Below are 24,820 nucleotides of genomic sequence, written 5' to 3' on the forward strand. Positions count from 1 at the left end.
CTCGGTTCTCCAGGATTCTCTTTGCATTTAGCAAGCCCAGTTATTTATGTCCCTTCCAGAGAAAGGGATCAGAGTGATTAAGTGCTGTCATAGACTTTTCTTCAAAGCTGCCGAGGTCCTACGCTTAAACAGCTTTTACACTCCCAGGCATGGTTATCCCTCTACTAAGATCCTCTTGCAATTTTCTGGGAAGCAAGAGCACAATTAAGATAAGGACCAAGGATAAGGGACCCAAGACCGGCCTTCCCTAGCCAAAAGCTTGATTTCTTTCGGTATGCTGTTAATCTGCCTAATTAGCCAGGAAGATCTAATTTTCTCTAATTGTACTGAGGGAAGGACATTCATCTCTTCCGAGTTCTTTGCCAACAGATCTGTGTGGGGTGGTATAGAGAGTGTAGACCAACTAGTCTTCTGTGAATGCCTGCCCCTCTTTTCTCTCCTCTCCCCTCCCCCGTGGATGAGAATTGTACGGGGCCAGTGTCTCCACTTCTTTCTCTCTTCGTCTACTCTACAAGACAGAATCTTTACCCTAAGTCCACGGTGCTTAATTTGCACTGAGTGTTTCAACCGTTTGGGACAATTTGCCATTCACCTCTCTGCGTCTGATTCCTGCCCCGCTAAGGTGATTGTGAAACCTCAGCAAATTTGCTGCAGATTCTCTAGCTTCTGTGAGTGCTTGGTTTGGGGTGTGGGCAAGGGTATAAAGTGTGCCACAGGGAGAGTGGGGGGGGAGAGGAGAGAAGGGGAGAGAGGGAGAAAAGGAGGGAAGGAGAGGGGAGGAGGGAAGGAGGGAAGGAGGGAGGGAGGGAGAGAGAAAGGGAGAGGGAGGAGAGGAAAAAGGAGGAGGAGGAAGAGGAGGAGGGAAGGGAAAGAAGTGAACAGAGAATGAATCCAGAGTAACTAATCAACTTCAATTTGAATACACATCTTTGAGTCGGGAGTACTTGTCCTGACCTTTTTCAGTTGAGCTGGTATTTCTACTTCCTCTGGCTAACTCTCCAGGAATGCGGGATCTAGCCTCATTCTTGGAGTTGAGACAGTAATCTCTTCTTAGAGATTCTCGCAGACCCTTGCTGACTCTCTGAGGTTCCAGACGCCCAGCTCTTCCAGATGATGGGCATCCTGTTTATGCAGTTGGGTAGCTTTCATGTCTCAAACCTTGGGTTCCCAGAACGCCTTCGGATATATATAGACGGCTTCCAGAGTCTGCAAAAGAAGAGCGAAGTGAAATACTTTTTGAGAATCACTGGTTCTTGAGATCCAGGCAGTATTCAGTCAAGCATACACCTTGGCCAACAGACCCACAATCACACAGACATATACACACATACATAAACATGTACACAAAGCCCGGGGAACACACACTTGAGCACTGCACCCCAACACATAGTAATTTAAGAGAATAACTCGATAAGAGGCTGCATAGTCCTTTCAGGCCCAGGATTGGGCTGAGGAGGGTCCAGGGCTCTTGACAGCCCTAGCAGCTGAGGGCGGAGGAGGGAGGAGGGAGGTGCACAGGCCCCTTCTTGTGCCAGCTTCTTGGTTGCCCCATTAATCACGGCGTCGCTGTCCAGTTGAGGATAGCTGGGCTCCTAACTCGGCCAGCCGCCAGCGGGACAAAGGGCCCAATCCGGAGGGAGCGTTGGGAGGGGGAGGGCACCCCGCAGAGCTCCGGGCGCTGCCGCGGGCAGGGGACGCAGGAGGCTACTGCCTCCTCATTCAGCTCTTGGACTCTGGAGGGGAGGGAAACCGGGAGGGAGGGCGGGGGGTTGGTGGCGCGCAGGGTGGGAGCCTGCTCTGTGTGCCCTAATTCAATTAGCCCGGAGCCCGCACACCAGGAGCTAGCAGGCAGCTGCTCTTTGTATCCCGGGAGCCCATCCATATGGATTCCCCCTCGGAACCGCCCTCTCTCACCCCACCCCACCCCCAACCCTGAGCCCCTAAGCGCCACCCGCACTCCTCTCCGCTGCTCCAGGGAGGCTGGCACCGTCCCTGATAGGTCAGGCTCTCTACTCCAAGCACCTGAGGTTCCACTCTGCAACTCCTTCTGGGACCTCAGGATCTTTGATGTAGAATCTGAAGCCAACCCAGAAAACGGGGAACAGGGGACCAGGAACTGGAAAGAGAAAACATATAGAGACAGGACGATTATTAAGAGAGAAGGAGTTTGTGTGGCTATATGAATAAAAGAGATGTGTATATAAGTATGTACGTGTGCGTCTATATGTTTAAGTAAGTAGAAATGGGCACGAGCGACAAAAATGGTCAGTGGATAATCACCTTTGTAAAAGACCTCCGAGACTTGCTCAAGATACACCATAAACGAGCCTCAACTCCACACCTGCAAACAAAGTACAAAGAATGAATCTCCTCTATCAGAGAGAAAGGGCTAACTGTTAACTCAGCCAAAATAAACTAAAAATATTCCAGTTTCCTCTCAAGGACCCAGCCAACTGCCTCACGCTGCATTTCTGCTGCGGTTAAGGAGACTAGGTCGCCTCTTGGATCCCTTACTCTTCATCTCAACCATCCCGTGTTTTCCGAAATCCCAAAGATTTTTATTCTTCTCAAATTATTGACAGGTCGGGTGTCTATTCCAACTCTGATCTTCCGACTCAAGGAAAAAGCACAGAGTCGCAAAATATCAAGTCTAAATGGCTCAGCGGCTCGTGGACTGCTGGCCCTCAGTTTTGGCAGAAAAAGAAAAACGTTGAGGGCTTAGTGAATAACCAAGGTTTGATGGAGGTTGAGCCAGAACTAGGAAAATGGGACTGGACCCAAATCTCATTCCCCTTCCAGCTTTCGTTCCCAACACCAGGGATGATAGCACAGACCCAGAAATTTGGGTCGGGTGGATCGGTTCTGAAGTAGGGATTCTTTACACCCAGAGATCCCAGACAGGACGAGTCTTGTTCCCACAATTTTTTTTAAGATTATATGTAATCTATGAAACCTGTGTCCTGGACTCCTGATCCAAGAACCTCAAGGGAAGCAAAAAAAACAAAACAAAACAAAACAAAAAAAAACCGGGCAATTGTTTTGCCTTCAGAATGCTCAGTCTGCACTCCAATAAACATCTATTTTTTTTTTCCTGCTTCATTCAGCCCGCGGATGCTGTGTACTGGGAAACTGTAAGGACTTCGAACTCGGAAGGGCCGTCGGTGAGATCTTTACCTCGATCACGGTATAGTGGAGGCGAGGGCATAGTGTCGACTTTTAAATCCCCAAGAAAGCCCACGGTTTAAAGAGGTAAATCCCGTGTTCCCTAAATTTTAAAGGCCCATGTTATATTCCAGGGGAGGGCGGAAAAAAAGGCGGCAAAGAAACAATTTAATTTACGGGAGGAAAAGTCATGAGGTTCCACCTGGGGAATTTTAACCCACGAATCCGCAGTAAGATCGTGGGTGCCCAACCTGGGTGTTCCCGGTAACTCCTCCCACCTTCGGCTGCCCGGGACCGAGAGGGGGGGTGGTTTGATTTTCCCTTTCCCCCTTTTTTGCCCCATCCCCCCCCCGCCTTGTTTCCCAACTTCTTATTCCCCGTTTTCCACCCCCGGGAAGGGCCATTCCCCCGCCCGTAATTACCTTAATAAGGCAAGAGGGAAAAAAGACTGGAAGGAGAGGCACCGCTCATCAAGAGCCGTCTGTTCCTGACCGACTCATTACTTACCTGACTTTGCGAACGGTCAAACGGGCCCAGAGCGGCGACCGCAGAGTGGGAGGTGAAGGCGGAGGCTGTCGCTGAGGCTCCGGCCTTAACCGAAATGCGGTACCTTAAAGGAAGCGATCCTAGGAACTGGCCAAGAACTCATTTCTTCTTTCTCTTGCTTCCTCTCCACTCTCTTTCCCCTTTTCCCCTTTCCCCCGCTCCCTTTTTCCCTCTTTTCCTTTTCCCCACATCCTTCCTTTAACCCCTCCCTTTTTTCCTTTCCCTTCCTCTCGGCCCCGTCCTTTTTTTTTTTTCCCCGTTTCCTTTTTTTCCCTTTTAATTTCTAGATTTTTCCCAAAAGTTCCAGTGGGTTATTTTTCCTTTTTTTTTTTTAACCCCCCCTGTTTAATTTTTATAAAAATGGCCCCTTTTTGGAGGACCCAGGTGTATATTTGGTGGAGAGAGTCTAATGGAAAGATAGAGAGATGAAAAGGGGGAAAAAGAGTTTGGAGAAAAAGGGGTGTGTGTGTGTGTGTGTGTGTGTGTGTGTGTGTGTGTGTGTTTGAAAAAGGCAAGAAGGAGGGAAATTGAGGGAGAGGGAGAGAAGCAGAGGGGAAAGGAAAGCAGCGTGAGCAACATACATTTTTTTCTTTTTGGAGAGGGTTTTCCTTTGTAATTTGGTGGAAAATGACTCAAGTCCCCGGCTGACTCAACAGCTGTAGCACCCTTCTCCAGACCAAGACATTGTTTTCGAACTTGGGTCTTGACCACTCCTTCCAGCTGTCCCATAATCCTACACTGTCCCGTGGATCCGTTTGGTCTTCAATCCCAGGTCCTTCATCTCAGCCCCGGCTGATCATGTAACACCACTATTCAGAGCAGGTACGAAGTGACTGGGACTTCCCAGGCAGCTGGATATCTTCTGTCCTTGTCCTCGTTGTCAGAGCCTTCTTCCACCCAACCCCGAAGCCTGTCTCCAGTTGGCACAAGATAAGGGGAAGAGGCAGCACAGTTCTGATCTCCAAGCCGTGGGCCAACTCCTTTAACAACTTTGGGAAACGAATTCGGGCATACAAAGCCTCCCCCGTAACCAGCACAATAGTTAGGGGCCATTCGGAATAGTCTCCATCTTGCTGACAAGTCTCCCGGCTGCAACATTATTAATCTAGCCTGAGCTAGCGCCACTATGGACGGCTTTGGAAAGTAGTTCTGAAATAAAGGGAGGAGGTTTTTGCGGAGCTCAGCCTGTAGCCTTCAGCTCAGTAGGACTGCTTAGACCCTTGTGCCAGTAAAGTCTGTTACCCCAGACTAGCTGTCAGTCCCCAAGAGGATTTCTGGCCTAGACTTTGCTCCCAGTCGGAAGTGCCTGCTGCCGAGTGGAGGAGAGGGGTTCCAAGATCCATAATAGCTGGGTAGTTCTCTGTCCAGAGATGGCCAGTGCAGAAAGGTCTCCTTCCACCTTCAATTCGATGCCAGGACAGAGTCCCTTAAGCTCTTTTTAGAGAATCCTAGCCTTCTCTCGTTCTTCATCCCAATGATTCCCGAGAGCAAATGTAGAAAGTCAGAGTTCATGGATACTTGTTTCTAAGCACTGCATTATGGTGGAGCTATAAATCATATTCTCATACTCCCCCCCCCCAGGACCCCGATTCACCGATGTCTACTACTTTAGTTTGACTGGGATCTTTGCTGATCATATGATTGTAACCAACCGCTCTTCTAGGAAATGCATTTTGGCTGGGTAGGTTGAAGACTGAATATGAGAGCACCTCAGGGGACTTTATCAGGTGCCTCAGCCAAGTGCACCCTCAATAGTTGCCAAGCAAATTGTTTCTTAGTCCACCTCTGGACAGGCCGTTGGCCTCAGTCTTTGAATCTTCTGAAATTTCTCTCTGTATTGGCCCAAATACAGAGCTGGTCAAAAGTTAGGAAGTAGACAGTTAGCTAAGGAGTGCTTCCCACTTGGACTGAGCCTTTATTTCAATTTTATTTTCTTCTTTTTGTTGCTTTCCCTTACTGAAGTGTCACTAAGAGTAAGGGAAAGTTAGAAACAAAACAAGTCGCAGGAGCCTGGAGTAGTGGGAGGAAGGGGGTCAAGGTGGCTATTAGTGGGGGCCCCAGTGGCTACAAGGAAATCTGTCCACCCATCAATCTGCCCCTTTTGATACCATTTTCACCCAGCACCATCTGAGGGTAAGAGTGAAGATGCATGTGAATATGTGTGTGTGTGTTGTGCTTGGGTCACCAAGTCTCAAGATGGTCTTGGTTGGATATGCTCTTTGATAACTCTTGCAAGCCTAAAAGAAGAAGCCATTCTAATCGTATCTAGGCTAAAACCCTAGGTGTCAACCTCTCAGTTGACCTTGTAAGCCTTAAGTTAATAGGCCAACTTGAATCAAAAAAAAAAAAAATCTCAGCTCAGTGTTCTTCTGTGTTCTCTTGGAAGTCAGAGAGGGGGTCTTGATCAGAATGGAGTAATGTGCCAAACTGTTTCCTTGCACATGGTCAGCTAACTTACATTATAATGCTGAGTAATGAGCATCAGTGCCTGAGAGATACTATTGTTGTCCCCAACAAACCTGCCCAACAGCCTGGTGTGTGGTTGGAAGTGGAGGCAATGGGGCTTCTATAGGCAAAGGGGAACACAAAAACTCAGGTTCTATTAACTCACTCAATCACCACTGCACACTCACATAGAAACACATTGTTAAATACATCCCCACTATAATTCACTCCTCCCTTACACAAGATCAGATCATATTGCAGTCTTTTAGACAGCTGTCCCTATAGACATTTCTCCCTTTACCCACACAAGTTCCATATATATTTGTTACATGAATCCAATACATGCAACTTCACCCTGTTACATCCACACTCATTATACACTCGAACATAGACACCATTATAAACGCTTTATAAAGTTGCAGGCATACTCAAAACATCCACGCCAATGGTCAAACTCAAGTATCCCAATGTCTCTAGAGATAGGGAAGTTGGGGAGGGGGATGTCTATCTTTGCTATAGAGACCTTCCTCCCCCTTCCTCCCCTCTCCTTCTGGTCCCAGCTGCTCTGCTTTTATTAGAGACTTCTTTATTTGGTGTCCGAAGAGAACAGTGGGGGTGGAGTGTGTTTATATGTGTGTTTATGTATGTAACTGATGAAACGGATGGAGGCAGCTTTGGATGGAGCGCAGATGGGGCAAGAGGGATACGCCTTAGGGTGAAAGAACAAGGACTTTCTGCTTTATGTCTGGAGACAAGGGCAGTTATTGGGAGAGGAAAAGACTGAGATAGGGAGGAGTATCACGGAACTGGATTGCAACCTGCATCTTTCAAAAATCTTTTGTAAGATTACCAGATTTCAAATTGACCTTGGAAGTTATGTAATCCAATTCTCTTATTATTATAGATGAGAAAAACTGAGCCCTACAGAGGTTAAATGATTCCCATAAGTTATTACTCAGCAAGTAGCTGTGTCAGAATTTGAACCTAGATCTGCTGGATCGAAATTCTCTGAGTTTTTCCACTGCTTCGTGTTAAAAATCTATTAGTAAGCACTGCCTTAATAATGGCTCTTGAGAAGCAACAGTACTCTTGGAGATCAAGTCTCACTAGATGAGTCTAACCCTTCTTCACTATCAGGGAGTATATACTCAGTAGTTAGGTAGACAGAAGGGAGAAGGAAAAGTGTGTACAGAAGACATTTCTGTCAGGAGCTATTTCCCAATCTAAAGACTTAAGGAAGGCAGATTTGTACCCTGTTCAGGAAGAAAGAGGCATACCTGGGGAATAAAGCCCTGGGGGTTAAAATTAGTCCCAGATGACTTGTGTCAAACTAAAGCATTAGGACAACTATCTCCCAAATGGCTATTTTATATAGCTAACAAATTTCTAATAGATTTGATTACCAAATACAACATTAAATGACTGAGTTTATTTTCTTTGACTGAATTAGAACTGACTACATCAAATTGGAGAAATTGTTGAGGATAAACAGGTGAGAATTTTCTAAATTCTGTGCTAAATGCTGTTCCTCTGAAGAAGAGTGAAAAATGGGCTAAGGATGAAATTGATAGAGTTCTCTAAGTCCGGGTTTACCACAAGCTGAATGATCACATTTGGTGTTTATGGAGGGAAAAGATCCATAAATAATTTCACAAACATATTTGAAGGCTTGCTAGAATAGGAAAGTAAACATCTGTTCCCAAGATTTGACAACTTTTGTAAACTTATCTTTGGATGTGATGAACTCTTCAACAGGCAAAAGAGACTGATCGTGCATCTTGTGTAAATAATAAGGGGAGAATCATATCTAGGAGGTTGGGGATCTCCAATAGTCTAATAAACATTTATTAAATGCCTTCCATGTAACAGGCACTGTGCTAAGTGTTCAGGATTCAATTGTTTTTTTTAAAAAATCAGTTCCTGCCCTCAAGGAGTTAACAATCTAATGGGGAAGGGATAATACACAAAAATTGTATGAGTTGTTTTCCAGAGAGAAGAGAGGTGAAGAAGGGGACAAAGGAGTGGTGTGAAGAGCTAAAAGGAAGAAATAAAGTCAAATAGTATTCATCTCCAAGAAAGATTGAAGGTATGTATAAGGCCTATGATTAAGCAATCAGGGTCATCTCCTTATAACATGGCATTAAAAGGCATGAGAGATAGTTGAGGGTGAGGATTCCACTACTCTAGTTTTGGAATTGGAGAAACTGCAAAGGAATGACTAATGGATCCTGTGCTGAGAAGAGGGAAGCTTGCCTATCTATAGAAAGGGGAATTGCATAGCTAGCATGATGATGAGGGATTGTGTGTGGTTCAGATCTCTCTGGCCCTTTTCCTATCAGCAACCAAAGATACAAAATGACCAGCTATTGGCAGAAACATAAGCAGGTTGGAAAAGAACAGAAAAGGGATCAAAGGGGATGAAATCCATGTTAGAAAAACTCCAGAAAGAGGCAGGAATAGTTGAATTATAGGGGAAAAAAAAGACTTCAGACCATTCTCCTACTGACTAGCACCCATAACATACATTTTCATTTTTACTGTCACAGGAAGCCTCTAAACTACAATAATTTATAGTATATTCTTTTTATTGTTTGGAAATCAGGAAAGTATTTATTCATGAAAAAAGTTTTCCATAGAGATAAAGTACTCAGATTAGCCCATGGAGTAGCTGTTAAGGAACAGTCCTGGCCAGAAATTTGTCTGGGAAGTAGTGGGCCAATGCAGCATAAGAGGGAGGATGAAGATGGGAGAAAGGAGAAGGAAGAAATAGAGGAGGAGGAGGAGAGAGGCTCCTCCCTCTTTCTTGGATTGGGGCAATGAGAGCAAAATTCCTAAATACTTGGAAGATTGTCTTCCTCTCTCTCTCTCTCTTTTCTCTCCTATCCTATCCTCCCTCCCTCCTCCCCCTCCCATGACCTCCTTCACCCCCACCTCCATGCCTGGGGCACCAGTAGCTAAGCTTCCCACTAGTATAACCTAGATCTTCCTTTCCTTCTCCCTACTAAAAGTCTATAGATGGGGGGGGGGCGGGGAGGAAAAAGACAAACAATCAACTAATCCTTTAGCCCCTCTCTCTCAGGGAAGTCGACTTTCCTCTGCCAGAAAGAAGCTCTGGCAATATAGGATAAGGGAAAGCACCCTAAACCTAGAGTATCAGGAGAGTTTGAATTCTAGCTCTGCAAATAACTGTAATTTTGGGGAAATCACTTTATCTCTCTGAAACTCATTTATCTTTAAAATGAGGGAGTTAAATAAATAAATAACCATTTCAGATATGGTTGATGCATAAATACACATATATTCGCTTAATTGCTTTTCTTTGTCACAAGGAAGGGTTAAAACTGGAGGTGGATGAGAAATGACTGTCATGTACATAAGATGAGGCATCAGTAAAAATGTGTTTTAAAAATAAAATTAAATAAAACCTAGGAATTGAACTAGATGATCTCCAAGGCCCCTTTCAGCTCTAGCAATCTATGAATCTGTAATTAAACTAATCCATACTAGGGTGTGGGTGACTGTTTTCACCGAAAGGCATCTGCTTTTTGAGAGGAACTTATAAACCCCAAAGAAACAATGGTTGCTGGGATTTTAGTAAGGTTAAAAGATGAAGGAAAAACATTTTGAGATGGGGATATCTCTATTTTTGGGACAGAGGCCATCACATCTGTTGTTCAGCTCATCAATTGTCCTTCCTTTCCTAATTTCTTCCCAACCCCACTTCTGACTTAAGATATTCTATCAAAACTTTAAATATTATTGCCAACCGTTACCCTGTCAACTTTCCTAGAGTTAGGGATGTGCAGGAAGGCATTAAAAAAATAATATATAAAATTTGAATGGGGCTGGTGCTGCCTGTATTGTCCTGGAATTACCCTAGAGGAGTCAAATCTCCATACACTAGGAGCCTAAAACCAAAGTTTTCTTTTTCACCATCAAAAATTGAAGATTGGAAGCAAATCTCCAGGTTAATTGACAGGTGTTATCAATCCTGGATGGAAGCCACCTCCGTCTTTCCCTGAGGCTCCTGACTTCTAGGGGACCCTTCGAGTCAGAGCCGGAGAGACTCAAGATTTCTGACATGGGGGGCTGGAAGGGTGAAGGAGAAGCCCTTGCCAGGGTGAGGCTAGAGCTGGCTATTCCCTTTACCACCCCTTCCTCCTCTGTGTCTGTCCCATTAGTTTCTCTTTTTAGATCGCTTCCTAGACTTTCCTCTTTCTCTTTCTACTGCCCTATCTTTTTGGTTGTTCTCTTCCCTCCCTCTACTCCCACCCCCAATCCTTCCTCTCCTTTTTCTTCTATTTCTCTCTGTGTCTCTCCCTCTGCCCTCCCCCAGTCTCTCTCTTTCTCTCCCTCCCTCTCCCTCGTTCTCTCCCCCTCTCCTCTTCGCTGTCATTCATCCCGCTCCTCTCCGTTCTCAGCCAATGGAGAGACAGGGCCTAAAACTGCGAAGCTACATCTCACCCAGGCCTTTTCGCTCAGTGATTGATGTCCCAGAGTCAACAGCGAGCGAGAATACGGAGGAGGAGAGGAACAGGCGGCGTTCCCCCTCCCCCCGGCTACTTCAACAAACCCTTCGGTACTTCGCCTCCAAGTCTCCCCGAGCACCCAAAGCGAACCCGAAGCTGGTGCCGGCTGCTCCCGCCTCCGCAGCCACGCTGCGCCCCGCGCTCGGCTGCGCCGCTCCTGCCCCCGGGCCCGCCCAGCCCAGCCCTGCGCCGCCAACCCAGAGGAGCTCAGCCCCCCCGGCGGCTCTTCCGTGCCTGTGTCGCCGGGCCCCCAGCGGGGCCGGGGCCCGGGCGCGCCGGGGGATATGGAACACCTGGCCCCGCACCACCTCCACCCGGGCCACGCCGAGCCCATCAGTTTCGGCATTGATCAGATCCTCAACAGTCCGGACCAGGGCAGCTGCATGGTGTCCGCCTCGCGCCTACAGGACGCAGACTACGGGCTCGGCTGCATAGTTAGCAGCGCCTACAACACCATGACCGGGAGTTATGGGGGAGCAGGCGGCGGCAGTGGTGGCGGCGGAGCTGGCCCGGGGCCCGGGCCCGGGGCGGGAGCCGGAGCAGGAGGCGGCGGTGGCGGCGGCGCTGGGGGTTACGGGGCCGGCGGCGGTAGTGCCTGCAGTATGGCTTCGCTGGCCGGCTCCTACAATATGAACATGGCCATGGGCAGTGGGGGCGGCGGGAGCGGGGGCGCGCTCAGCTCCGCCGGAGTGATTCGGGTGCCTGCCCACAGGCCTCTGGCCGGAGCCGTTTCTCACCACCAACCCCTCGCCACCGGCATGCCCACCGTACCCGCAGTACCCAGTGTCAACAACCTCACAGGACTCACTTTCCCCTGGATGGAGAGTAACCGGCGATACACAAAGGACAGGTTCACAGGTGAGCCCTGACTCGTGTTCGCCTCCGCCGCTCTCCCCCACCCTCTGTTCGGGTTCCTGCTCTTCTCCGCGCCTCCTGAAATTCCTAGTCAGCTTCCCCATCCCGGCCCGTGATTCCCTTTCCGCTTTCTTTGCTCCCAGCCTCGGCCCAGCCCAGCCGGCCCCTTCCCCAGCCGCTGCCCACTTCCTCTCTTCCATCTCTGCACCCCGTAGCGCTGGTCCTGCTTAGCCTCTCCTTCTCTGATTCCTGACTTGCTCGGCCCCAGCCGGGGGATCAAGAAGCTGGGAGCATGAGGACCTAGATCTGCGAGATCATTTTTCCCGGGGGGAGAAGAGAGTAGAATCTAGGGGCCTGGGTAGGAGACAAGGTCGGGGGGAGGGAGGGAGGAAGACGCTGAAAAAGAAGCGCTTTGTAGTCGGTAGGTTTGTTCTCCCTCTCCTTCCCGCTCCTTCCCGCTCTCTCAGGGCTGAAATATAGACCTTTGCACTAACCCTAGAACAAAACAACGAATTGAAACGAATCCCAGGTGAGAGGAGCTCGAGCTTACTCCCACGTTGTCTCAGAGCAAAGCCCACCCGAGCTGGAGGACTTGAGACTTGTGGAGTAGGGGTAACCACCTCTGGGAAGTCCCCTGGCTGAAACCCTGGGGGAGGGGCAGCGAGGCTCGGCTTCTGTCCGCTAGGGTATAAGCCACCCTCCTCCACAGCTTCACCCCAACCCCTCGGCCTTGTTTTATTTTTGGTCTCAGCCCTCTTTTCTCTCCACTCTTCCCCGACCCCTTGCTCAATGAATAATGCACCGACCCTGACCCGGCGATCGATCCAGCAGTTCTGAGTGCGACTCCGGGGACGATTACACAGTCTCATTTCTATTCCTCTGTCCTCTCCTCTTATATCTTCCCCCACCCTCACTTTTCTAGAGCTGCTTCCCTCCCCAGGGCCCCAGAACTAGCCTCCCCCCAACACACACACACACACATTTGAATACACACATAGCCCCCCAGTTTATTTTCCAAACCTGAATTCTGAGACAGAGCCCGGATGCTGCGGGGCCCTGGAGGGGGAGGAGACCAGTCCCCGCTTGCAATGAAAGTTCCAAAACAAGGTTGGGGCCAGGCGGGAGCAGGAAAATGGGGATCTAAGGATTAGTTTCTCAGGTAGAAGTACCCCCTCCTGTAATTGTAGGAAATGAAGGACTCTGATCCCTAAATAACATGGGGGAAGAGCCAGTTGCTGCTCCCCAATTCCAAAGCGTGGATATCCCTTATCTCTGGAGTCAGAAACTTCATCCAGTTGACTATGTTTTTCACTCTTCTCTGAAAGCTGCAGGATCAGCTTGGGGCTCTGCGTCCCCCATTTACTCCTTCAGATCCATTAATAATTAAAAGAAGGTCTCTGGAAATTGGTATCTTAGGTCCTAGAAGGATAGAGAGGAAATATTCTTAAGCTATCATTGGCCTAGATTGGGAGACAGAGGACTTTAGAGTTTGGCCCAGTTTTGTTTCTGGGGGACCTGGAAAGGACCTTGACCTAAGGTTCCATGGTTCTGAGAAAACAGTGGCACAAAGCACCTAACTCTGGAGAGGGATTAAAAGCCAGGACTGAACAGAGCCCAGTCGACCTGGAATTTACATGAGCAAGGCCTTTAGATGAAAGCTTTAAGTCTCCAAGAAGAGGGCCCAGGTGGGGTAGGGGCTCTCAGGATCAGAGTAGTGCTTCCTTTTCCTTCTCCTGTGAAGCTGCTCTCTATTCCACCAAACTTCCCTCTACAGTAAGGCCCTAAGGCCTGAGTATACTCAGCTAGGCCCCATAGGCATTACCCTCTACCTGCAGATTTGCCCAGGAATACCTCTCCAAAGGATTTTGCTCTCAGAGAATACAAAAGTGTCTAAATGGTGTGTTTATGGAGTAAGAATGTGTATTTGAGCATGTGTATAAGCTTGTGAGAGTGAATTATGTGTTTGTGTAAGAAAATGTGACTTGCAGGTTTGTGTGGTATGTTTGAAATGACATACATTTGTTTCTATGTGTAAGAGTGTGATTATATGTATGCTGTGTGAGGATATACTTATATGTGTCAACTGTACCTGAATTCTAAGAATCTTTGCTCCATTGTATGACTACAGACCCCACTCAGCACCATATACCGACATTTCCTAGGGGGACTCACTCTTCTCTAGGGTTCTGCTCAGTACAGTGGAGTGGTGGGACTGCTTAGGTTTCCCCCCTTCCATTTCTCCTTCACCGCTCCCCCCACCCGTGATCTGTTCCTATTGAGAGAAAAAACTGACACAGATAAGGGGTTTGAATACCTGTAGAAAGGGACCGAAGGCGAAGGTTAAGGTTTTAGTGGTGGAAGAAAGGATTGGGGAAGGGTTTCCAGGCAGATCTAAGACAATTCCAGATAGAAAGCTTTGTTACCAGGCCTGAGCTTAGCTTCCCATTGCTCCCCGCTCTCCGGGCCTACTCGCTCCCCAGCTCCGGGTCATTAGGACTCGGCTGTGGTGTATGCCTTTGCCGTGGACGCCTCCTGACGCTGTGCCGCTTGCTTCTGCCGTCTGTCTGTCTCCCGCTCCAGTGGCCCTCTCACCCTTCACTGTAACACGCCGTATAGGTCACCCCTACCAGAATCGGACGCCCCCGAAGAAGAAGAAACCGCGCACATCCTTCACACGCCTTCAGATCTGCGAGCTGGAGAAGCGCTTTCATCGCCAAAAGTATCTGGCGTCAGCCGAGCGCGCGGCCCTGGCTAAGGCGCTCAAAATGACCGACGCGCAGGTCAAAACCTGGTTCCAGAATCGGAGAACGAAATGGAGGTGAGTCTACAAGAAATCGGGAACTCCATTAAGGGCGGGTAAGCGACCTGGCTGGCTAAAGCTATTCTCCTAAGCTATCTGAGAAACTGTTTCGGTCTACCCTTTCTCCTTCCAACTCCCATCCGAAATGCGAAGGCTCTATGTGCGCCGTGGTAAGGTTCAGGGTAGTCTTTTTTGATCACACTGGGGGCTCAAGACCTGGCTAACCTGATTCACCCCTCGCAGACAGGAATGACCCACTTCGTGTTGATCTGGACAAAAGACCCCTTGTAGAAAAATGATTGGTCTTTTCCCTATCACCGCTTTCCCCACTCCAAATCTCTTTCTTTATCCCTGAACTCGGAAAACCTTATTAGGTCAAATGAATGAAGTATACGTCTGCTATGTCCCCTTTTGAAACAAAAATGACAGAGTATAGACCTGTTCATTTTACTGAAGTGTGTGTGTGTGTGTGTGTGTGTGTGTGTGTGTGTGTTTTGGGAAGATGGTGACGTGGAGTTTGAATGTCTCTGAGGACGCTTCTGCCTGGCGGTGGACAGCAAATATCTCAGAATCAATCCACCTAACACGAAGCAATCTGACTCCGCAGTAGCTTCCTCTCCCCAGGGCTCTGCGTTGCGTGGAAGTGTGAGTGAAATAGATGGCTGGGGATTCCGGGATGGGATGCGAAAGTAAGACTCTGCGACTTTCTACTGCCTCTGTAGGCCAGTCCCTCAGATGGGAGCCAGGCAACTTCGGTCACTGGAGTCTTCGAAGAGCTGCAAGGGTAGCCAGGCTTCGGGCGGAGGTTTTAGTAACTACCGAGAGACTGTACAGAGAGCCTAGGGGGAAAACAGTAAGGTTGCCCCGATGACTCAATACCCATAGCTCCACTGTGGAGTCGGGCTCTCCCGGATTTATATTCCCGTGTAGTGACTAAAGGAACTCCCTTCTCTTGAGCTATCCGAGACAGCCAAGGCCCATCATCTAAAACTCCCGCCAAACAACACGGCCTCAATAACAATCTTTGCCTGTGGCGGGGAGCAAGTTAGAAGGAGAAAGCTTCACTCGATGGCTTGGCAACCAGAGACCATTTTCCTCAGCAAGCCCCTGCCCGCCTGAGGCAGTGACCCGCTCTGCTGCCTTACCCTAGAGATGGAAAATCAATCAGTCAGAATCGGGGTTGGGAATGATCAATTAAGAACAGATGGATGTGTCTAAGAGAGAACGGGAGAGAGCTATCTAGGGAGCTGGGGAAACATTTACTCTGTCTCCTTCTGTCACACACACTCACAAAACACTTTCAACTCTCTAGTACTCACAAAGATTGTCCATCCACAAACCCTCGCACACTCTTCCTCTCACACAAGTACAGACTTGCACAGTTTCTCTCAGAACTGTGATCGCTCACAAAATGACAAAACCTATCCTCTTGTCTCTGTCTTTCTGTTTTTGTCTATCTGGTCTCTCCAACCCACCTCACACAAACCTACAGACACCGGACGGCACTACATTACACCACACTACCCTCACTCACTAACACACATTCTCACGACCGTTCTTTCAGAGCCCCTGGGGAGCGGCAGCTAATGTGAATGGAGTCAGAGGGAGGCGCCGGGCCCAGTCGGGCTGGCTGGACAGAGGAAGGAATTGCAATTTCCTCTTTTTCTGAATGAAGAAGCTAAATCTGACTGGGATTCTGCTGTCGTGTCCACAAAGAAGACACGCAGCCCCCGTGGGGTCGAGTTTTCCGCAGTCGAGCATTCCAGGCAGTAGGAGATGGGGGAGGGCAGGCTTCCAGGAGTCTTTAGAGAAGGAACAAGGAAGGCATTTTCTGGGAAGGGAGGTGGGAATGACAAATCAGGACTCACACAAATGCTAGGACTCACAAAAGGCCAAATGAGGATTTGGGAAAAGGAGGTAAAGGAAGAGATAGAGGAGAGATAGAAATAGAGAAAGATATGAATATTTGGACAGGGAGACAGGAGAGATGAGGGAAAGAGAAACAGATCCCTTCTGAAGAAAAACCAAAATAATATAATAAAAATAATTAATTATGTAATGATAAATAATTAAGCTAATCTTATTCCTAATGAAGAAAAACAAAGATACCAAACTTTTTATTGTTATTATTTTTTGGACGAAACCCCTTAATTCTTGAAAAGAAAAAAAAATCCCAGAGACGTAGGAAATGAGGAAAAGAAGAAAACCCAAAAGAGAGAGAGAAATCTAGACAGACTAAAATGCAGAGAGAGGGGAAAAAACAGAGAAAGGGAGAAAGAAAGGAAAGAAAGAAGGAAGAGAAAGGAAGATAGGAAGAAAAGAAAGGAAGAGAGAAATTACAAAAGAAAAGGAAGAAGAAAGCAGGCCAAGAGGGATCTTCGTTTGCTTTCTGCTTTTTAAATCGATCTGCTACAAATTGCTCCTGGAAGCTCCGGGGACTCACATTAGATCCGTTCACCTTAGAGACAGACGTTTGATCTCAGTTTACAGTGGGGGAGTGGGGGGTGGAGGGAGGTTGCATTAAATGGAATATGTGAGTCATCGCTTACTCTTACTGGCTTCGTGGAAACCGGACGAGTCTTCCTTGGAGCTCGGCACCGGGCTAAGGAGAGGGAGGAACTGCTCAGATCAAGGAGTCAGGGAACTTTAGGTCTCAGGGTTGGGAGCTCGAATGATCGGAACCCAATCCTTTTCCCCTAGGGGGTAAGACTTACTCTGGAAGCGGGAAGTGGCGGGGTGGGGTAGAAGGAAGAAAGTTAGTTCGCAACCCCAGGCTGGCTGGTTGGAAGCCTGTTGTTTCTGAGTCTTTGCAGCTCTGAGACACTCAACTTTCCCCCTCTCCAACCGAGCTAGGTATGTATCGTCTATGTCTCTGAGGCTTTGCTGAGCCACCTGTCCCTTCTCTCCCTGTCCCCAGGAATCTCCGAGTAATGCGGGAAAGGTCTCAGAAGATCTTTGCTCAGTGGGTTTTCGAGTAAGCTCTGTCTCCCGGCTCGGAAGAGAGCCAGGTTCTCTATAGATCGTCTTTGTAGCCAGGGCAGCCAGGGAATCACAAAGCAGAGGCCCCTAAGGTCATTGCTAGTTTCATTCCTGGACTGCCTAGTTTGAGAGGAAGGCTGCTAGGGCCCTCTTACCAAGAGACCGAACTTCTTTTCTGTGCGTGAACTCTCCGCACACTTCAACCCACACACGCATGTACGCACATAATTTCAGAGGCATTTTCCAGAAATGGCCCGAGACCCCGGCACTTAGGATGACATTTGGCCTGGCTCTAGGGCTAGAAAGGAGCTAGGAAAAGCAGACAGATTCTTCTCCTTCCACCGCCATGTTCCCCTGCCTTCCTTTTTAGTATCTCAATGGCGGGGTGGGGTGGGAAACTGAGGTGCTCTTGGGACTGTCCCAAGAATCTCTTTTCTAGAGCCAGGAAAGTAGTGTTCTTGGGAGCAGCAGTTTCCCTGCCTTCCAGCATTGGGGATTCGAGGGAGAAGAGGGACTAGGTTGCGGGGAGTGGCTGGCTCTGAGGCAGCTTGTCCCCGTACAGGCGGCAGACAGCGGAGGAGCGGGAGGCGGAGAGGCAGCAGGCTAACCGCATCCTCATGCAGCTGCAGCAAGAGGCCTTCCAGAAGAGCTTGGCTCAGCCCCTGCAGGCTGACCCGCTCTGCGTGCACAATTCATCACTCTTCGCCCTGCAGAACCTGCAGCCCTGGTCCGACGACACTGCTAAGATCACCAGCGTCACGTCAGTGGCCTCGGCCTGCGAGTGACCCTCTCCTGTTCGGGTCCACCCCGCTCGGTTTCGCTGTCCCCTCCCCTGCCTCTCAGCCCCTCCAGGACGCCCGCCAAAGAAGTGGGAGCCCGGACTTTGGGATTGCAAACGAGAGGAGCGGCCTCCCCACCCTGAGTCCTCGCCCTGCACCCCGTACCCAGCCTCGGGAGACGTCCCGAGGTCGGGGGCTGTGCCTGGAAAGGGGTGGGAGAGGTTCCCGAGGGCTTTGCACAGAAGAAAGAGTGAGGACCCTTCCCCCTGCCCCAACCCCTTTTACGGACCACGAGCCAGTTGTCCCTGTCCTTCCCCCCTCAGTAACTGGACACAAAGTGAAACTCGTAGAAAGCCAGTTCGCTACCTGCCTCCGCTCTCCGAGGTCCGGTACCGGTGTCGTCCAGTCCGGGTTAGCAATCCCACTCCCATCCCCGGATTTATTTTCAGTGCAAAAGAAGATATTGGAAATAGAGTAGGGACTTTCGGTCAGAAGGGGTCCGAGGGACCCAACTGGAGCCTCTAGTCCCCGTGCAGCTTGCCCTCCCTGACCCTCGGTTCAGCTGGTACTTTTCAGATTCTGCTCAATTTCCGTTTATTTTATTTTGTTTTTCAATTTGGGGATCTAGAGGGAGGCCGAGGAAGTGGAGGAAGAGTCGAAAATTAGAGCTTCTAGGATCGAGAGTGTTCTGAAGGTCCCTCAAGAAGCCGGTCGATTTCCCATCCAGCCGTACTGAAACCCAGAGACACTTTCACAATCATTCGAGGACAACCACGCCACACACAGCAGCTGCATAATCACACACAGTCACGAATTTTCGTAATGCAGTTGGGTGCCTACATTATCACTGATAGGAACACACGACGATCGCAATGGCAGCGGTCACACAGCTTTACACAGATCACAATGACACGCAAGGCCCACAATTCCTGTTTTCCCCGTCACTCACAGTCAGTCACATGATTCCGTACCCTCAGTAGCAGGTAAGCACAATTTTACACCCTCCACACATACACAAACACACAAATACACAGTCCTACACCGAGTGTCTCTGGAATAGTTCCCTCGAACACAATGTCCTTTGCACAGTCTCAAACAATCAGTCTTGCATACAGATTGTAAAGGGCAGTCATACATGGAGCCTGTTTGGGGAGGCTAGCTCTGCATCCGTCTTTTTTTGGGGGGGGGGGGAGTTAAGTTATGCACTTATAAGGTGTTTTCCCTGTACCATTTTATAAAGTGCTTGTGTAATTTATGTGGAAAATATGAATAAAATTATCCGGATCCGGAACCCTGCCCAATTCCTTTTCCCTACGATTCCTCTCCAGGGGTGACCTGGCCTATAAGACTAGCCACCAGAGAGTTGAGTGAGAATTTCCCTTATGCAGAAGAGATGAGATGGCCGAAGACTCAGATTGAGAGAGCTCGTTCAGCGTTTCTCCTGTGTTAAAAGAGCGGACTTGTAATAGTGTAAACAGACCCGAAATATCATTCGATTGAGGCATCCATATTTGCATACAAATTAAGTGTAGAATTTGGCAACCTAACCCTTGACCCTTTATCTCTCTTCCGATAGCCTAGCATTTTTGTGGATTCATCTTGTTTGCTACTCCTTGTCTGTAGCTTTAGCTCAGAAAGAGATCCCCAAATGAAGGGGGATTCTGCTCAATTTAGGTGTAATTTATTTTTAAATGTGAGGATCTGGAGAGGTCGATGAAATGGAGGGAGAAAGGGGGAGGAGGATGAAGAAAAAAGAATTTGAGCTTCTAGGATAGGGAAATAAGGAAAACTGTGTAGAAAACTCAAGCAGAAACTCAACCCCAACAAATTCACATGCACACTTGGGAAAACTCACAATTCACCCTATCATTCATACAAACATGAACATCCACATATACTTCCACTCTTTCATACTCACACTTTTGCACACATTCATGCTTAAACTCCTCAAATACCCACTTACAAATGCATTTATTCACATATTAACTTCCATTGCTTTACAAAAACACACATCTTCACCCTCAACCAGTCAAGTCAATGATCATTTATTAAATGTTTATTATGTGCTATGCTCATACTCACATTCATTCATACATACATACCATTTGATACTTTTATCTAGTGGATAACTAGGAAAACCAAAGAGATATTACAAGTCCAAAAATAGTTTTGCTTCTTTGCATAATGTCCTTAGTTGAAAAGTAGAAATATAAAGATACACCAAGAAAGTCTTGAATTTGGAGTCAGAGGACCCGGGTTTGAAAGATTATTTTTTTATTTGCTACCCATGTGACTTTGGACAAGTCTCCAATGAGCCTGAATTTTTTTATCTGTAACAGAAGTTGGACTGATACACTCTAAAGTCCTTTTTATCGCTACATTTTTAACCTTCATAGCTGAATGAAATGTAGAGAAAGTGAAGGAAGAGAGGCAGAGAACTCAAGTGAAAGTGAGAAAAGAGACCTATTTTTTATTGAGTCTCTTATTTCTTGTCTTCTACTTTTCTCTGAGTTTCCATTTTCTATCCTTCAAGATCAAATCATGTGTGTATCATGATAGTTTAGAACTGAGACTGAAGGCAGGCCTATCCTTCCCCCTTTTGGATAATCTAGGCCCAGGGGAGGGAGAAGGATCTCTGCTTGACCTCCTCAATTTTGTCATCACTCTGTCCAGCATGATCCATCGTCTCTGGTTCTGCTGGAGCTGCTTATGGGGGTATAAAGGACAGAAAATGAAGTCCATGGACACTATCCACTTTTGGTGAAATCAGATGAGTCCCCTGATAGATAATTTGTTTTTCACTGCCTATCTACGGCTTTTAATGAGATATTAATATTATTATAAACAATCCTTTGCCTCCACCCCCAACTTCCTTCTCCCTCTTTCACACACAAACTTAGAAACTGAGTAACCTTCAACGACCTGAATTCAATTCCCTTTCCCTCGCCTAAGACTGGGTCTGGAGGTTCCCATGAGTTATAATAGTTGGGAAAGAATTAGATTGAACAGTAATGTTGAATCCCAAGAATATGTTCAGGGCAGGGGATCTTGGGATGGCTGAATCAGACTTGATACCTGACCCATTTGAAAGACAGTGCTTTATCATCTCGAAAAGAGTCCCCAGAGTTTTCTCTGTCTTAAGAGTTTTATTCCTATCTCCTCTCACCACTATTCTTCCAATTGGGAGGTTCTCTATGAGACAGGGAAAGGGGAAAAGATTGGTCTCTGCTTTAGGTTTTCAGCTATTGAGTTTTTAAGATCTCTTTTGGGGGATTTTCCAGGAGCAATCTTGGGCTTCAGCCTATTGTCCCCGAGGTGGCTATAAACTGATTCCAAGCTGATGTACTGCCAGGTACCAAGCATACTCTGATGCCTGACAGTCTACTCTTTCAAGGCCAATATCCTGGGCCTTCTCTCTGCTCTTTCCCTTGGACTGGTTGGAGCAGCTATGTACTTTTCTCCTTCTAGTCTTCTCTGTGGTTCGCCGTGGGTGATTTCTGTCTCACCAAAGACCAAAAGAAAGAGATCCTTTTCTTCCTCCCCTGTACCTAAGTTACCGCCGCCCCAGTTACCCAGCTTCCCTATCCCAGATTTTTTGTCTTCTTTGTCACTCCCAAACTTGTCCTCCAGACAGAGGTAGGATGTGAATACATTTCTTTGCCTCATACCCAAGGGTGTATACTCCAGGGCAAGTGCTCCCACGTTGTCCTAACAGAGGATTTTAAGGTTGGAGAGTTGGAGGACTCCGAAGTTCGGGTCTTTTTTTAGACTGGATCTTATCCTGCCTGGACAAGCCTCAAGAAGTCGGGACCAGTTTCTCTTCTCTCCTCAACATCTACTAGGTATACACAAAAATTTGCACCCGGCTTCCAAACAGACATAAACAGAACCCTCACCCGAATCTACACAAATAATTTCTGGAACACATGTACTCACAGACACACACATAACTATTGAAAAACAAAATCTTCCTTTAAATATTTTTACTCCCAAATCAGTCTTAACATAGTTAATGATCGCTAGAAATAGCCGACATCCCCTCCCCCCCATGAAGGCATAAGACCACATTCACAAAGTATATTCAATGTAGAAACATGCCTAGATCTACAGAAACTCCCTTCCCTTTCCCCTTCTATAACTCACACTAATTTAGACGAAATCAGACCTTGACATAATCACCATGCAGTAATTCCCACATCTGGGGTGGTAGGTCGTTACCCAGGCTGCATTAATGGGTATAATTGAGCTGTTACAGGAAATTCTACATCCTTTGGGCCAGCGAGCTGGCAAGGCATATTCTCTGGGCCAGAGAAGGTGTAAAAAATTATATCCTCCCAATGATTCTCCTGAAGTAGGACACACACTCCTTTTCCTCTTCTTCCCTAATAGAAATTAGTTCCTCTATCTTGATCTCTCCGCACCCAGGGGTTTGGCCCAGAGTATCCTTGCGAAGTCTCTCCCTCGATCTTTGACCTGGTCCCATCAGCCATCCAAGATGTTTTAGAATACGGAGATTAGGGCGAGTTTATTTCAATTAGTGTATACACAAGTGAACGCTCAGCTCCTAGAGACAAGGGAACCGACCAGCATTTCTACTCCCCCTCCGAGATTTCGTTACGGATTCAATATTCGAAACCTGAGAAGATCAAATCCCGGATTGGGCGCGTCTGGTCGCAGCAACCGGGAGTGTGGGGAGGATTTAGCCGCTTTGGTAACAAAGTGAGTGGAAAAATGCAATTAATGGTGAATGGAGGTTTAAGTCTAAACAAGGACGTGGACGAGTCCAGGGAAGGGAAAGATGGAGACATAAAGAGAAAGAGACAAAGGAGAACAGTGAAGGGCAGAAACCGGGATTGGGTGAAGGAGAAATATGGAAAGATTGAGAGCAAAGTAAATGAAGGGGAAAGAGAAAGATGAATAGATGTGGCAGAGGACAAGGACAGGGTCATTGTCAGAATCAGAAATAGGAACAAACACATTCATAAGTATCTCATCCTAGGCTCCAAGAAACCAGAACCACAGCTCAAATTCTAAATCTCCAACACTTATGGGCTATTTCTTGGTACAAAATGAAATCATTAATTATCCGAATAATAGGAGGAGTCGTGGAAACGAACACTGAGCTAAAGGAGTGAGGATGGAAGTCAGGGTTTCCCCTTTGCTCTGAATGAGTTCTTCTATTTAGATCAAATTCATCGAGTATTAATAAATTGCTCAAGTCAGTTCTGGCTGAAGCTCATTGAAGTTTTGTTTTTACCTTGCTAAGCAAACCTGGATCACAAGCCACAATGCAATCCTGGGGGTTTTGACCCGGGCACCTCCCGGTCCCAAGTAGGAAATCAATCAAGTTTTTGAGGATTGTGATTCTGCTTGAGGCCCAGACGAGACTCAGAGCCCAAACAGAGAAGAGGAGCAGAGAAAAAGAGACAAGTCTTTACAAAAAGAACTACCTTTCCTTTCCTTTCTTTGTTTCTTTTTTTAGCCTTCTTCGTTCCTTTCTTCTTCCTTCCTTCCTTCCTTCCTCCCTCTCTCTCTCTCTTTCCCTTCCTTCTTTCTTTCTTTTCTTCCTTTCTTTTTTCTTTCTTTCTTTCTTCCTTCCTCTCTTTCTTTCTTTCTTTCTTTCTTTCTTTCTTTCTTTCTTTCTTTCTTTCTTTCTTTCTCTTTCACTTCACATCAGATCTCACCACAATTCAACTTGCTAAATATAATACCAGCATTGTATAGTTCGATAAATATGTTTGAAAGTGAATGTATGTGATCTGTGTCTGATAATGCACATGAACGTGTTTCTCTCTAAGCCCATTTGAAAATGCGTCTGTGTTCCTGGTTGTGCTGTGTATATAACTAAGTCTGAGGTTTCTGCGTTATTTACGTGTGTGACCAGGATAGTATATCTGGATGCCCCTGTGAGTGAACATATCAACACAATCGAGGACATTTATATAATTTATTAGACATGTCGAGTGCCTGCACCTAGTGCTTAGCTCCTTTTCCTCTGTCTTACACACTTACCTGCATTGTTTACTTTTGTCGTCCAGACCGCCAATTTTCCCTGATCCTCCTTATTCTCTAGATCCTGAGCTTGTAGGTCTGAGGTATGACTTTCAAGTTGAAGGAAAAATTTGGGGGGGACTGGTAAACCCACTTGGGAGCGGCTTGCTGAGAGGAGTCTGAACACGTTGGGAGCCAGGCAAAGATCGGTGCAGCCCTCTAAGGAGAGTCCTTTGAAGGGGACAATACTCATGTGGGTGTGTCCGTTGCGGTCGTTTCTCAAACAACTGGTCTCATAGTTTTAAGTTTATTGTTCATGTGCATTATTACCCTTACAAACCATTTGTCGTTAGGAAGGCATCTCTCTTCACATACTTATCTACACCTTTCCAGCATCTACACACCTCATCTACACACTTTTTATAGCTAAATCTCTTCATCTACAACATCCGATGTCTACACTGCTCACATCCGAATTCCTCTACCTATGTCCCCCCACATCCACATAACCAACCCCTAAGCCTAATGAGTTTATTATATCCCCTCCTACGTACATATTTACACTTTTCTCAATTACATACTCTAATTTACAGCTTCCACAGGTACTTTCCATCCACATACCCGGATCAGGCGTCTACATATCAAGGCTTTGAAGTAAATGATATCAGAAAGCGAAAATATTCCCCTTGCCCCCAAGAAAACAAAAGACACAGACTTCCTGGCTGATTCATATC

General features: G+C 47.2%; 1 protein-coding gene and 1 long non-coding RNA gene across 2 annotated transcripts; one reads left to right on the forward strand and one right to left on the reverse strand.

The window, feature by feature from the left end:
- Positions 1 to 820: 820 nt before the first annotated feature.
- LOC116421183 lies at positions 821 to 2,341 on the reverse strand. Its single transcript, XR_004231483.1, has 3 exons — positions 2,281 to 2,341; positions 2,023 to 2,116; positions 821 to 1,206 (listed from the first exon to the last, which is right to left on the reverse strand). It is a non-coding gene; the product is annotated as an uncharacterized LOC116421183 (long non-coding RNA).
- An 8,190-nt stretch (positions 2,342 to 10,531) lies between these two features.
- TLX1 (T cell leukemia homeobox 1) lies at positions 10,532 to 19,379 on the forward strand. The gene is made up of 3 exons (XM_031955721.1): positions 10,532 to 11,540; positions 14,154 to 14,355; positions 17,879 to 19,379. Exons 1-3 carry the CDS (start codon positions 10,967 to 10,969, stop codon positions 18,099 to 18,101), a joined length of 999 nt encoding a protein of 332 aa, XP_031811581.1. The 5' UTR covers positions 10,532 to 10,966; the 3' UTR covers positions 18,102 to 19,379.
- Positions 19,380 to 24,820: the final 5,441 nt, after the last annotated feature.

This window comes from Sarcophilus harrisii, chromosome 2 (assembly GCF_902635505.1).
Source record: "Sarcophilus harrisii chromosome 2, mSarHar1.11, whole genome shotgun sequence".
NCBI lineage: Eukaryota > Metazoa > Chordata > Mammalia > Dasyuromorphia > Dasyuridae > Sarcophilus > Sarcophilus harrisii.